Source organism: Hippoglossus stenolepis, chromosome 21 (assembly GCF_022539355.2).
Source record: "Hippoglossus stenolepis isolate QCI-W04-F060 chromosome 21, HSTE1.2, whole genome shotgun sequence".
Lineage (NCBI taxonomy): Eukaryota > Metazoa > Chordata > Actinopteri > Pleuronectiformes > Pleuronectidae > Hippoglossus > Hippoglossus stenolepis.
The window spans coordinates 5,527,504-5,543,053 of NC_061503.1; the positions used below are offsets into that span (position 1 = coordinate 5,527,504).

Here is a 15,550-nt window from a genome sequence, read left to right on the forward strand (position 1 = left end):
TCATGGTGAAAACAACCAGCATCCCCCACTGTGAGCAATGGTGTCCCAGACACAGGCGCACTGGCACAGAATTTGATTTGGGGGCCCCCACTGCCTCGGAGCCATCAATTCTATTGACCATTGTCAATGTTTGTCACACACTGTAAATCGAACATACCCATTGTCACTTTTATTAGTTGTAGCTGTGTTGCTTGTAGGTGGATAAAGTCCGTAGAAACTGCAGAGCGCCTCACTCGGACATTTGAGTTCACACATGCACCTCCTCCGAAGAAAATACAGAGGAACAGCAGAGTCCAGTGCATAATAATGGTATAACCCAGGATATGTTTTCTCTAGTTTACCTAATTACAGATGTTCTTTAAATCCATCACGTGCAAACTATCGGAAGGTAATGCTGAGCAGCTGCACAAAGTAGAACACAGCTACCGCAGAGCTCGTTGCTTAAAAGGTCAAATGTTCCGCTGTCAGAGCTGGTGTCAGCACTGTGACAGCGGCAGCAGGACTAACACAGTAGTACTAACTTGCCAGTCCATTAACATTATATTGCGTATTTGTGTGATTGCCGGCATGCATTGATTTAAAATAATCCTAATATATAATCTATCTTTCTTGTGGGGCATTTCAAGGGCTCTCGGGGGCCCTCTGGTGGCAACAGGGTCCCGAAGCAACCGCTTGGTTGGTTTATGCCTCTGGCCGGCTCTGTTTGTCTGATTCACTCAAGAGTTCATAAGACACGTATTGAAACACAATGAAAAAAAGTCTAACATTTTGCGGGTAGGCTGTTAACCTGCCACACGAGACAAGACGTGACATGCACAGCCAGGGCATCAGGGTTAAAGTGACTGGAATGATCCAGATTGGTGATCCGACATCATCAATCATCGTTAAGAACTAAATAAATGTGATCGTCATTTTGAATTATGAGTGACAGAGACGAGCAGACACACACACACTGCAGACAGGAGAGAAGCTAACACTCTACCATGATCATATGGTTGATACTGTCCAGCATAAACCAAAGTTAGCAAGTCTACATTATGAGACGGGGGGGGGGGTCTACACACTAGACAGGTCACCTGCTCGCCTACCACCAAAAACACTCTTTTGTTGTTCAATATATTTTTACTGTATGTGTGAGGTTCTTACCAGCAGGGGCATGGCCAGGTCAGCAAAAAACACAAAGGCCGCCCCAAGTGTGAATCCCACAGCCACAGGTATGAAAGCAAAAGATCCGTACTTCCCAGAATCCTCGGCCATGTTGATCGCTGGCGCAAGCAACGACCAATAGGAAGCAGCCAACATTACCTGAAGGAAGCAAAAGTAGAGAGAGAGAGAGGGCATTGAGAAAACATACAGAATTCTTGTGCAGTTCAAATAAAAAAGAACAGTGAATTTTTTTCAGTTGTAGTTGACCTTGACCCTACTCCTAACCTCCTGCCCCCCCTGTCATTTTGAACTGTGGATGTTGTGCAAAAATTACCCATTACCCCCATCATGGTCTATTCGAGGTACATGTAAGCACACAGAATATCTGCAGCTTCTGTTGTTTATCACTGAAAACATGCCAATTGTTATTCTCTTTGTGTTCTGGCTGATCCTCTCACATTGATTCCCAACACGTTATCAGCGCTGGAAACGTGAAACAAGAGTCGGTGTTCAGCCCTGCCAATCAAAAGCAATCATGCAGTCGTTTTGGGCTGCAGCACTCAAACGTGATGTACCACTGACATCAAACCCACTCAGCTTTTGTCAGTCACACAGATGGAGTATAACATCACCAGAGTTGATTGCAGTTCATTTGGCATGGCTGTAAATAAAACTCTTGGAGCTGGAACATGCATTATGGTAAACACTGCAGTTTGACTCCTGTCATTGCCTCTTAGCCTTGTCAGAGCCTGGCAGCTGGAACTGGCCGTCATTTCTTCCATTTACAAAATGATGCCCCCAAAAAGATTATTTTAAATATGGATCAGGATTGTGAACGCAGTAAAAAAAAAATCTGGTTATGATAACTACAGAACTACTATAAAATATTAATAGTGTAATATAATATATATATATATTATTAAGAGACTACAAAGAGCAGCAAAAGAGCTCTGACTGATAAGACTTAGCCACTACACCTTCTGCTAAATGTTGACCATGTCGGGTAAAACATGATTCTGACTAGAGCTGTCTTATATGACCAAATTCTCGGAATGAAGATAACGTTCATTTAATCTGCAGATAACGATACACAGCACAGTGAAATTCAACTAATAATTAGTAGAGATTTTCTTTAAAAATCTGCATATCAGAAAAAAATATATAAAAAAAAATATAAAACTTATTTAATTAGTTGTATACTATAACCCTGTATACTAAACACACAACCCCAATACTCCAAACAGACATGGAGAGGCCCTGAGCATCAACAGGGCTCACTGCTGCTTTCTTAAGTGAGGTAGGTTGGAAATGAGAAGGACTTGAACTGAGTGTAAATCCACCCAATCCGTGTGTCAGCTGATTCTTTTTTATGTTTTTATGGAAACGCTCTGAAAAACAAAATTATGAGTGAAACCGATTACTGTGGCCTTGGAGTTGAATAAAATCTTGACCAATTCTTCAAAGCCGGACCAAATTGAATCACTGGCTATGTAGGCATAATTGTGCTACTTATAATAAAAGGAGCAGCCTGATGAATAATTACAAAGCAGGTTTTCATTTTCAATTGTTCTGCTTCACTTAGCTTCTTATTATAGCAGGCAGTTTCATCCAGGCGATGTGGTTGGTCAATAACAGCAACTGTTCCCCATGATTCCACATCAATTTAGTGTATTTAACTCGCTTTCCATGCTCTTATATTCACTTGGAAACTCGATAGAGACTTGGCCTCACACCTAGCCAGCAACACAACCCACAATTACAGAAAAAAGGACACTCGTGAGGGAGATTATTTTTAACTTCCAGCCCAGCTCTCTACCAATCAAGGGTGCAATTCTGCAATCTGGTGGACATTGTGCCCCACTGTGCCAACTGAGTCAAAATGGGGAGCTGTCTACATGTAACTTCCCACCAATTAAGAGTGCTCATGATAAGCAGTTTGACACGGTGCTGTTACAGCTGCCAAACCTCAAAAGTGCACAGAATATACATGAACTCTGCCTTTGCTTGTGTGGGATTTCATGTTTTTGGTCTTTTATCATCATCAAGGACTGGAACATGTGTAATTTATGTGTTTCGATGATTGATATAGTTAAAATTAGAACGTTTTTAGTTTTTCATTTTCTTTGTGACATGAAAACAATCTCCAAAGTTGCTCAATGTAGCTTCATACAAAAAAGTCCAAGCTCATTTTTTTGAAGACCATATAAGAGAATAGTGACACTGTTGCTACCCCAACATCAGATTCTCCATTTGTTTGTGCGGCCACAGACATCCGGAAATGTACAGCAGGTTTTCAGACCTACTGAATTCTGCACACAGTCCCTGAGAAAAACTAAATATAGAAAAAAAACATTTTGATCTAAGAACATAAGGAATAGAAAGATAAGGAAAATATCATCTACTTTTGTACCATCCCCCTTCTTGTTCAGTGGCTTTACTACCAATACCTTTTTTCCCTGACACTATTTCAACAATGTGCTTCTGATCTTTCTTCCTTCACGTCTTCTCGTTCTCATTTGCATTTCCTGCAGTCAACCCCCAGGTCAATTTCACAATCTCCCCTCTCACTCATTAAGCCTGCATTCAAAGTCTCCAGGCTATTGAATCACCTGTCTACCACTGATGCCAGCACACAATTACTGCCCTGTTATTTCAATCAGGGTCAAATTATAATAGTGTTTTTTGGACTCATGTTAGATTGAGTTATGGAGCATTCTGCTTTATTCTTATTATCATATGAACAAGTGAACAGAGCTGGAATCTATCTGCATATGCATGGATCGGCTAAGCGTAATAATTTGGGGAAAGGACTGACCAAAAACTGCAATTTAGACTAAATGTATTTATCATACGAACCACATTACTGCATTTACATTATTTGATATTCTGAGCATGTTGTCTTATACAAACTGTGAACAATGTGTGGAAATCTTTCACTTGGTGTAGACATTCATTTCCAGTTTTCATGTTGTGTGACCTTCAGGTTGAATTTAAAGCTTTTAATTTGTCCCAGACGCTCACAATTAATGACATTCTTATCAGTCTCACCTGGACATTGTTTGTGGTTTTGTGTTAATTAGCAAATGTTAGCCGGACAATCATTCAAAAGAGGTTCTAGTATTCCTGTGGGCTTGCAAATTGTAAAAAAAACTAATGAAAAAGTAACTTTACCAAACAAAGAACCAAATAAATTGGATTAAACCCACAAATGCTTCAAATTCACCTTGGCGTCCAAAATATACTGGATCACTGGGTCTTTAAATTGAATGTTGCATAAAGGTTAAAGTCCTAAAAACAGCAATTCACATAAGGTGCAATGACAGAAAGAATAGAAGGAATACATGCTCGATTCAAATCCAACTCTTCTTCTTTCCTAACGATAAAACAGAAAGATTTCATAGGCCTAATACAGCAATGAGTGCATAGTTGTTTCTTTGTTGGCTTGTGGATTCCAGGGCTTTTACTTTTTATTCAAACTAATTTGAATATATTTGAACAAATTTCGTGTCATGTCAAATAAAATCATTGAATTTTAGAAAAAATGAAAAATTGAGTACCCAACTTTTGAGGCTACGAACTGAATAATATCGGCACGTACGATTCACATTAAACTGGGCCATTAAGCATTCCAGATCACTTTTTTCTAAGGGTCGATACAGGCTGCTCTTGCCAACATATTTGTAATTTGAAATGAAAAGCTGGCCAGGGAAACACAGCTTGCCGGAGGACACAACAGCCGCCAGTGATGGAGAAGTTAAACTCACCATGGATGATGGAAAGTGAAGGCATTGGCAACTTCATCACCATCTTTAAGTTATTCATTAGCTAGTTGATTAAATGAAAGTAATAAACAAACAGAGAGAGAAAAGTAAAGAAAAAAGAATGGCTATAGGAGCGCATACTATCTGTATGGTACCGGAGGTTATAAGGTCTCTTGTGTGTACATCCTGTTAAGATGACACAAGGTCATGCGAAGAGGATGAGGAGACTCTTGTGTTAGTACCCTTTGAACAGGTTTTTGTTTTTTGTAGTTTTCCAGGATTTCTATAGAATGTGGATAGTACCACTACACTGGGACAAGTTGAATTCTTTAAGTCACATTTAGAAAAGACTTTTTCCAGTGTATGTTCAAACCTCCCTTCGCAAAAGACAACATTAATGATTGTCCTACTTTAATTAACCTAACATAAAACAGGAAAACGGACATTATGAGTTGCTTAATCAAACTTCCCTCTGAAGTCTGCTCTCATCATCAGGGACACTTTTCTCGACACTGTGGGATGCACTGGTCTGACACTGCGTGAGAACAATCATCTGAAGGCTCGTTGCAGTTTAATTAATCCTGCAATCAGTGATTACCCTGCTGAGTTAGAAGGATTCATATGAGCGATTAACGTCAATAACAGAAAACGACACTGACTTCTTTTAATGGTTTTCATTACTGCTGTTTTTTCTGAGGTAAAGTAGGGAGAAAATAGGTGCAATACTGATAAATAAAGATAGATATTGGTCGTTCTGAAGGCCTGCTCCGAGGGATTAGTGTTGATGGTCATATTTCTACAGTTGAGAGATTAGCAAATGGCTCTTTGAAGGTGAAGATGGAAAGACGAGTGCAGAGACACGCATGAACTATAGATGTAAAATAACCTGAAACAAGATTGTGAAGGTCTGATTTTCAGCTAAACCCTTTTCCATGAGGTTGGAGTGGATCGTAAGGGTAACTCTGAGAACCAATTAATCATAAAGTTTTGTCATGTAATACATTGTATTTTACAGACTTGCTAGAAGATTAATTACATCCTAAAATAGTAATTGCGAGGGACAATGACAAAAGACAAGACAACAGACAAAAATGTATCATTGACAGACAATTCAAAACCATTCTAGAAAAATTGCAATGAGGGAAAAAATCCCTGAATATGTTCCCATTAAACCTGACAAAAACTGGTTATCTGATTTATTACTTAATATAATGCTACTATTATCCATTAGGACATTCCCTTTTGTATGCAGCAACAATGCAAACTGCTCTGGACACACGCAGCAACAATGAGTCTTCAATACATTTAAAAAATGTCTATAATAGGTTGTCTCTTCAAAACCAATCAAATCATGCATGCATCAAAGCCTTGTCTCCAGAGTAAAAGAAATGAAGAAATGAATGCATCACATAATCTAAGGAACATTATTGTTCAACAATGCTAAAGCCCTGAGGAGGAGGCGATTTACCTGAGTGGCTTCTGAGATACAGATAAAAAAAAGGACATGTTCCGATTGAGAGTCAAGGGAAAACGTCACGTCACTATGCATTTTGCGAAAGCCGCCAATAACATTATCAATCTCCAAGGATATATATTAAATAATTCAGTCAGTCAGTCAGTCAGTCAGTCAGTGGAGCACAAACCTAGAGAACTGTTCATCTTATTAGTTTTACACTTGGCATGTGTGGGCCCAGGGAAGTGCAGTGTTGAATTTGGTGCGGTTTGGACCCGTGATACGTTCAATATTGATAAAATTTGAATAAACAGGCAAACAACTGATACTCCAGTGTCCGGTGTTCTGTGTACTGAGCCAAACAGCTCATTGTGCAGCAGTGGTGGTGCAGTTTCAGGGTTCTGTAGACTGAGTCCTGCAGCCGGTCTTTACTTGTCAGGGCTCAATTACTGCAGGTCACTTTTACAGTTTCAGAAAAGAAAGCTCCAACCAGCATCACCATAGCTCAAGCAAACAGCCCATTCCAAGCAATTTCACCAAAGCGTACAGCATGACATGTCTGAAAGCAGAAATCCTGCATTATGAAACTGGTTTAATAACATGGATTATGCTTTTTCCACAGTGTTTTCAACACTTAAGTACAGAATGAAGGTAATTCTACATAATTAGGAAAATATATGCTGATGCATGTTTAGTATTTCTATAGTTAGACTGCTTAATGAGTACCCAAAGTGTCTCTGCCCGAAAAGGTCACACTTAAGTACTTGTTGGTCAAATTAATTTGCATTCTAACCATTCAGCTGAAACCTTTTATACAACAGAGTGCTGAGTACTGTTTCCATAAAAATAGAATGGTATGTAATTTATTTGACCAGTGGAAGAAAAGCAGAGATAAAAGTACAGGAAATATATTATCAGTAAAGCAGTTAAAGCTTTTCTTTGCATGTAAAGCAAATACTTAAATCCCTAATTGGACATATAACACTTTAATACTGATTTACTCCTATTTATTTTATACTTAAAAATTTGCACTTGGTTTCTTACGTAATAAATCAGGAGAATCCCTTGCCAATTCCGCTGGTTCACAGCATTACACGACATGACATATGGAAGACATAAAGTCTCCCCAAAAGTGAAGCCAAGTATCTTGATCACCCCCTGGTGGCTGGCTGCAGTGTTGGTCATAAAACCTACCACCTCCGTGTTACTGAATGGGACATGGATCAAACTGAAGAGTCAAAGAACACATCAAATAAATCAAACAAAAGTTGGAACAATAAAGTAATTAAGATTCATCCTACGGGGAACACGAATCACAAGATTTGATAGCAATCCGTCCAAACCAGACCAACACTGGGTTTTCTTAAGTTTAAGTGGCTACGATGTCTTCAACAGTCATGAACTGCAGAGCAAATGCAAATATTGCCCTGTTTAATAATACAAGCACGACCCTGTTAGTACACGATTTCCCAACGACTAGGAATTACAAACCTCTGGGCATATATAGGGGTGTCTTAGTAAAGGGAGATGTTCTCAGACTCTTTTCTTATGTAGATTTTCTCACCACAGTTTAGAATCAAAGCCATCACTCACAAGCTTATCTTTAGCCTGGCAGCTACTAGATGGCTCGGGTGTAAAGGTGCTACACTTGAGTGTTAAAGTCAAACAGCTCAGAGAATGGTTTCTGGAAGCTACACTGCCATTCTCACAGCCCTGCGCTCTTGCTAGTGGGGATATGAATTAGTGCTTGGTTTCAATCTCTGAATACTAATTCGATCAGTGACATTCAGCCTGTTTTCCAGTAGCAGAACATTATGCCACAGGGCTGTTCAAGTATACTATAAGAAGCCCGAAGCTCTACATCGTTCAAGGATAAAATAATGTCTAATATTGACTTACAGCAGTTACTACAGCAATATGTGATCATGATGGCACAGAAAATGTCTTAAATTGTATCAACCAGAACCACGAATATAAGACAGATGCAGAATAAGAATATTTCTTTACCAAACAATTGAGAAAAACAAAACAGAAATTAGAACCCATCATAAAACACGCTGCATCCAGAGTATGTAAAAACAACAGATTTGCCCTCAATAACCCTGTGCACACTATCTCACACTTTTCGTGCTGGTCTGGTGCGATTGCTTCATTAACACACGCATTCCTGCTTTCCCTCAACAACTTGTTATGTAGCCACTCAACGCTGCAGTCAATCAGACAGGAGAATTCAATGATTTCAATGCAGTGCGACTAATACTTGTGATGGAAAGGTGAGGAGATGGCTTAGGATAAAGAAATTCATTCGAAATTCTAGATACGCAGTGAGAGAGGGTGAGAGAAGAATATTGATATTAAGGTAAGGCCTACATTTCCTCACAAGGAACATTAACAAACATACAGGTCCATACCTTATTGGTTTTCATGCATCAAATTGTTTTACTTGCTCCATTTTAAAATGATGATTTCATTTTTCTGATGATTTTATGACTATTCTGTTTTATTTTGCTGCCATTGTAGAGCATTTTGTAACATGGATTTTGAAAGGTCCTCTATATAACGTTATCCTCTATAACTCTTCATAATCTGTACGAAAGAACATAAATACAAAGGCAGAGTGTCTGTTGTGTCCATATTATTAAATTAATCCATTTGCTGCTATTTAAACTAGAAAAAAAAACTACATTGAATGGGTTTTTAAAAAGTAATAATGCAATGATTTCATTTCCAATACACAAAACATTATATTCTGTTTGCATCCACATTTTCACACAGTGAGAGACCATGTGGCAAAAGCCGCATGCAACTCTTGTTAAGTATTTGTAATAGGTACTGTCTAACCCTCAGGATGCCAACGCCTATTCTTCTTGAACACAACATGTACTGGATCTGGCAGCGGCACGGCAACAGAAGTAAAGTCCATATTGACAAATGCCTGGACCTCTGCTCCAGCTCCTTCAAGCTCAGCTGCTGTGCACCCAGTGGATCCATGGATGAGACCTCTGAATGCTGAAATCTGAGAACAATAACACCCCAAAAATAAAAAAATAAAAATCCTGTAAGGTGTTGTTACATAAATGCCGCTTATTGGCGAATCCCTCTCCTTAACACTGGATTTCAAGGTTTGTACATAACAAGCACCACTTGCTGTGCCTCAGCACATGAATTTTAAATCATTTTAAATTAAATATAAATCTCAGTACGTGAGGGCATTCAGAGAAGTGGATCCACAGGGTGACGAACATTGCAAACGCTCTCGGCAAGAAGGAACCGTTTCTTTGGAGTAAATTCCATCGATGTGTTTTTTAATTATAGGTCTTTATATTGATGTGTGTTAAGCAGTGAGGGAAACAGATGCACAGAATGCATGTAGAGAATGACAGTGCTAACAGTGAAACCTAGTGAGCCTCATATAAGCTTGTAAAATGACTTGGTGTGACTTCTCTTTCGTGAGAGGAAGACGTGACAGTTGTGTAAGAAGCTTACTATGAAAGGAGTGGATGATTTCCATTAAGACATAATGGACATGTCAAATTCAATGAAGCTATTTTCTGACTGCAGGCTGCTCTCGAATCAGTACCTTGTTGCAGTAACACACACAAAAACGCACACACATGGAAGCAAGCCACCATGCCTGACTATCTTGAGGAATTTTGGATCAGTTTCTTGCTTGAGGAACTGTGAACCTTAAATTACAACACGTTATTGGTTTTCGACTGGAGCTTTCAGCCATATCATGGGCGTCATCAGTGGATGATTTGCTCAGCTGTCATGGAGATTATCTGTCACCATCTCATCGACAAATAAGTAAAACCACCTGATGCGACATACTTAGATAACAACTAACATCGATCCAGGACAATCAATCAACCGCTGATATCAAAAAGATGACCTTCACAAAAGTTATACTCCATCTCTATTTGTGTATTTGACAACACAATTTTTCTAGTGCATTTCTTTCCACACATTTCAAACCCAGGAATTTATAGAATACTGTAGTGCCATGTTCGAGCTTTAACAGGCAATAAACGCAGTGACATCCCACTCTTTTAGAAAATGTTCTTCTTGATACATATTCAGCACTAGAAGGGTACTCAGAGAGCCCAAACCTCTGCCAAGGCTAAGTATCCTTATGAAACCACATTTTAATTCACTGGTCTCAAAGGCATGCAATGTAGTTCTCTTTCACTGTGTACCTGACCTGAATCTGTAGCGTGTGACATCAAGATTTGACATCAAGTTTTTGCGTAATCCTGCTTACAAACAAAAAACGCAGAACCCCTCTCCCCTCTAAATGCAGCAGATATGTATTTTTGAAAACTTTGGGCAAGTTGAAGAAGCATTTTCTACTCTGAGGCTGTTGTAATAGGGGCAGGGAAGAACTTATGAACTTGGTTTTTCTGTAATTGTGGGGTGTAAACCTCTAGAGCAGTGTTTGTCGACATGTTTAACATTTTCACTACTTTTTAACTGCACAAAACACAGTCCACTGACATTTTATTCACACCTCCAGTACTGGAAACATCTACCATTTCTTACAAATTCTGTTCATTACTGTAAACAAGTAGTTTACATTGGCCAGTACATTCTGAAGGAAATGTATTACAGGCTGGATTGCATCCACTGGCAATAGTCAGTTTTGTTCCAGTGCTGCAGGTAGTGTGACGTTCATACACAGCAGTGAAAACTAATTGGCCAATGAAAATTGTTAATGCATGAGTGTAATTCGTGCAAGACAGCTGGAGACGCCATTATAAACTGTCTGTGGATGACTTACTGCTGTGTTATATCTAATGAGCCTTAAACAGATGAAATATAAACGTAAATGTTCTGCGTAATAACTTCAAGTGACAGAAGATTGAGCTTAAATGTTGCTCATCAACGCCTCTATGTCTCTAACACTTCTAACACACCAGGAATTACCAGCATCATTACTTAAAACATGCCAAAAGAGGTGGGCCTGGAAGAAGAAGAGGTAGAGATATAAAATCAAAGAAATAGGGGGAGGTTTTTTTTTATTTTTCACATAAGGTCACACAGACTATGATGCATGATGCAATTTTTTGCTATGATAAAGACTGAGTGGTGTGATTTAGGGGGACAGCAGATGCAAAGCATGGGAACAGGACGGCGTCTGAATCAGACAAAAAGCATGACGCACCCACCATGTCACACACACAAAAATGTATTTCTCCCATGTTGCACATTATTGTGCTGGACTTGAGAATGGCTCTCCTGTTGGGAACTGTATATTCTGTGGCACAGGTTCAACTCTAAGGCACTGCACTTTGTGTGTGTGTGTGTGTGTGTGTGTGTGTGTGTGTGTGTGTGTGTGTGTGTGTGTGTGTGTGTGTGTGTGTGTGTGTGTGTGTGTGTGTGTGTGTGTGTGTGTGTGTGTGTGTGTGTGAGCACATAATTTGGAAAACAAAGTTTGCAAACCCATTGAGATTTGTCACATAATTTGAAAGACCTTCATGTCGGTTACAATCAAAACCACAAATGACACAAAAATCACTGCATTGTTCTGGTCCACAGTGAAACATAGCAGAGTTTAAACTAATTTAAACTGGCACTAAGTAGACTGATACCTCCAGCAAGGCCCAACAGTCCCCTCAAATTAAATCAAGCTGCACCAAAGTTGTTCACACTCATCGATACCAGTCCCCTAACCATGCCTGATTTTCTTTTTTTTAAGATCAATGAAATAGATCCAGATTGGTGTGGACCAAAATGTAATGGGGTCGTTGATGACCCATAACGCATCCTTCCACTAGGTTTCGTAGAAATCTGTTTAACCAGTCAACAAACAAAGAGACATGGGTGAAAACATGACCTCCTTGGCGGAGGTAACAAACACAGCAAATATAAAAATGTATGTGAACCAGAAACATCAGAAGCTAATTGGAGTTGGCAAACTTTGAGTCTAGTCAATGAAATGAGATTTGAGCTGTGTGTTAGCGGATCTTTGACTTCTTAAAAAACACCCAAACATAATGATGACTTACTTTACACAAAGCATGACTCAAGTGTCCTTGCAAGTTTCACACTGGTGTAGTTGTCACTTTCTTATCCGGTGCATTTGTTATATATTAATAGCAAATGCACTTGCAGCCATCTGAATGCCCATGGACGTGCCCAACAATAACTAAGACAGTAATATGAGCCAACATAAGCTTGATACACACAGAGATAGTCTGCTCACACACTTTCAATTAGTGCAAGATGAGATCGGTCTCTTCTCACTACATGCTAAATCTGACATTATAATGGAAATCTGGCTTTTAAACCGAATGAAAGTTGGCACTCTGTTTGATTTATTGCATTTTCTGCACGAAATACATCCGTGATTAATAATGTACAACCTGTTTGAACGAGCACCTGGCACAGCGCCCCTTTCTGTCTGATGTTCAACTAACAAAAAAGGATTCAGACATGCACTAAATACAGATTCGACCATGTATTACAATGATTAAAACATGGACCTTTCAGTTTGCCATTCACAGGAAGGATGTGCTGATGTGACGGTAGCACAGAGTAGTAGAGAAAGTCAGAGAGGAATAATTGGAACGGGTTCACATCTCTTTTCATGACACACATATCATGAAAGCATGGAGCACGGTGTCCATGGCAGATCCCCTCAGACAAAGCCACTGATCGCCCAAAAATAACTGCAATGGCACTCATTTGAGCGCAGCCCTCCAGCCCAACAGTCTCTTTAAATTCAATCAAGCTGCACCAAATTGCACACACTCATAATTATAAGTTCCCCTAATACGGCTCATTTTTTCCCATCAAGATCCACTATCTTATGTGAGCGGTTCTCTTGTCTCATCCTTCCACCAAGTTTCGTGGAAATCTGTTCAGAAGTATTTTGCATAATGCTGCTGGAAAAACAAACGAACCAACCTACCAACCAACAAACTAACCTAGTTGGCGCAGGTAAAAAGTATCATTACAGAACTGTAGTGTGCACGTTGTCTAATGGGTGTGTTCACTAAAAACACAAAAGATTTCAATTGTTTGTGTGTTATAACGTCAAGCACATTGCTTCTGTCTCTACTTGTTAGGTAGATGAAGATGAGATCTAATTTTATGGCACATTTTACATTCTCTCCCCTTGACCTTGCCTCTGTAATATTTGAATTAAGTGCAGAGCACCAGGCCTGTCTCTGAAATGAGCTGCGACAGGTCCACTGCAATGTGTCTCACTCCTTGACTAACAATTATTCTGTACATTAAAGTCACAGTCTTCATGAGTCAACTCAATATTTCTGCCTACAATTAAATTTGCCTTTCAAACTGACATTTCCTCCAGTCTGATTCAACTAAGTAAGTGCAAAAAGTACAAATATAAATAAATCATTGTCCCGTTTGAAATGCAGATAAAATAAAAAGGAACATGTACTTATAAATTGTAGAACCATGTGCTTACTGTAAATGATTGACCTTGAATGCAATGTGAACATATTGTACAGACAAGTCAGAGTGAGGACTTACAGATGTGAGAAGATTAGAATTGAATTCTCCACTCGCATGTCAGCCTTCTGCAAATATTTAAAAAAGTGTGTTATGTCATCAGACATTCTGGCCAACTCATTAGGGTTCTTGTAAATATTTAGGCGACTCAAAGAGTGATTCTAACTTCTCACAGCAAGAGTAAACCATACCTCCAGTGTTTCTTCAGTGTTTAGACGTTTTGCTTTTCAATGGAGTTGTGATGTGGGAAAGATATCCCAATATCTTTGGGATTTGATTCAGAATCAGTTTTGGATCCAAAACTAATTATTGACTCTATAAATAAAGGAGGAGGCCCAGGCTGCATGTGTTTTTACAGTGCACACCCATGTACAGAGGCATTTATTGTATGTTTTTTGTTAGATGCAATTTTTTTTTTGCACATCAAATACAAAATGTCAGTTTCTTCTATTTAAAAAGTGAAATGCACTAATTTGGAAGCATGTGTTGTTTTTTTTTGCCTGTAGGAGAGTAATGACATTAAATTGTGATGTACATCAGAGTGTGCTCTGGACTCAAGCAGGGTGTTAGGTCTCCAGCAGTGGAAGGATTCTTTCCGCTGTGTTACCATGGTTACCGTCCACAGCATTGTACAGACACAGCTCGCTTGAAATGAAACCGATTGCGGGCCAAGTTATTTTCTTCACTTCTGTCAAATTAGTGCAGAACTTTGGCGTCTGTCTTCGCTCCAAGACCTTGGGTGATGGCATATCATATCAATACTTTACCTTCATCTCACAATGCTCATTAGTAAGTGCTTTATGAAAACTACAGGATGATTCTGGTTTGGGTGCATTATATACTGCATGTGTGTTGTGCGGAGTCCTGTGATTCAGAATGGTATAAAATAAGAATTTTGTCCAGAGCTCCAGAAATAATCAATAATAGACACAGTTAGTTGAGCGACAGTGTGAATGCCTGAAACTCTCCTGGTCCAATCACCAGCGAGATTTTTGGTGGATAATACTCTATCAGTCAGTAATTTAGTATAATTACTATTATTAATATTACTAGGATTTATTAATAATTATTGTATTGCAAAATAGGTGCACAATAATTACTTTATGAAATAACTATAATTTTCTTCTGAGTGAACCATCAGTACAAAAGATGAGCAGCTGCATTAGAGAATAAAAGGTTCTCAGAGGAAAAGTCACAAATACAATCATGTGTTCATAAACATATAAGGAGAGGATTTAAATATGTCTCCCAAGCTGTATTTTGATGGGAAGCATCCGATCAAAGAGATTCAATTTCTGTTGTGTAAAGAAACATTCGCAGTATTTTGACCATTTCAACTTCAACTTCTCTGTCATTAGTTGAATCATGCAGAAAGTGAACACAACACTGTGTACATAATTATTATTTCAAGGGTGAAGGAACTAAGCATCCCATCCACCATTGCAAATAATCCCCTCACTACACCCAAGGATTAAGCGTAGTGTAGTCTTTCTCCAAAGCTTCTTAAAACGCAGTTGATCATTCAACCGATGGCTGATAATCAATATCTCTATTCAGAAAATGTTTAACTTTACAGAGCCACACTGTTGAGCTCTGCAGCTCTGATTCACCCCCGGTTAAGCTCTTGGCCGAAGCATTGACAGCTAAGGACTGAAGGGTATTGTAATATTTAGCGCCATCCACCATATAAAACTGACAGACGCAAATTTGAAAT

General features: G+C 39.0%; 1 protein-coding gene across 4 annotated transcripts in view; it reads right to left on the bottom strand.

Annotated features, from left to right (window-relative positions):
- The window catches only part of LOC118100437 (zinc transporter ZIP11), a 123,149-nt gene that overhangs the window by 101,756 nt on the left and 5,843 nt on the right, over window positions 1–15,550 (bottom strand). For all 4 annotated transcript variants that reach the window (XM_035145550.2, XM_047338272.1, XM_047338271.1 and 1 more), the window contains exon 4: window positions 1,147–1,305. In XM_035145550.2, the coding sequence (XP_035001441.1) occupies window positions 1,147–1,305 (159 nt within the window). The remainder of the gene's footprint in view (window positions 1–1,146; window positions 1,306–15,550) is intronic.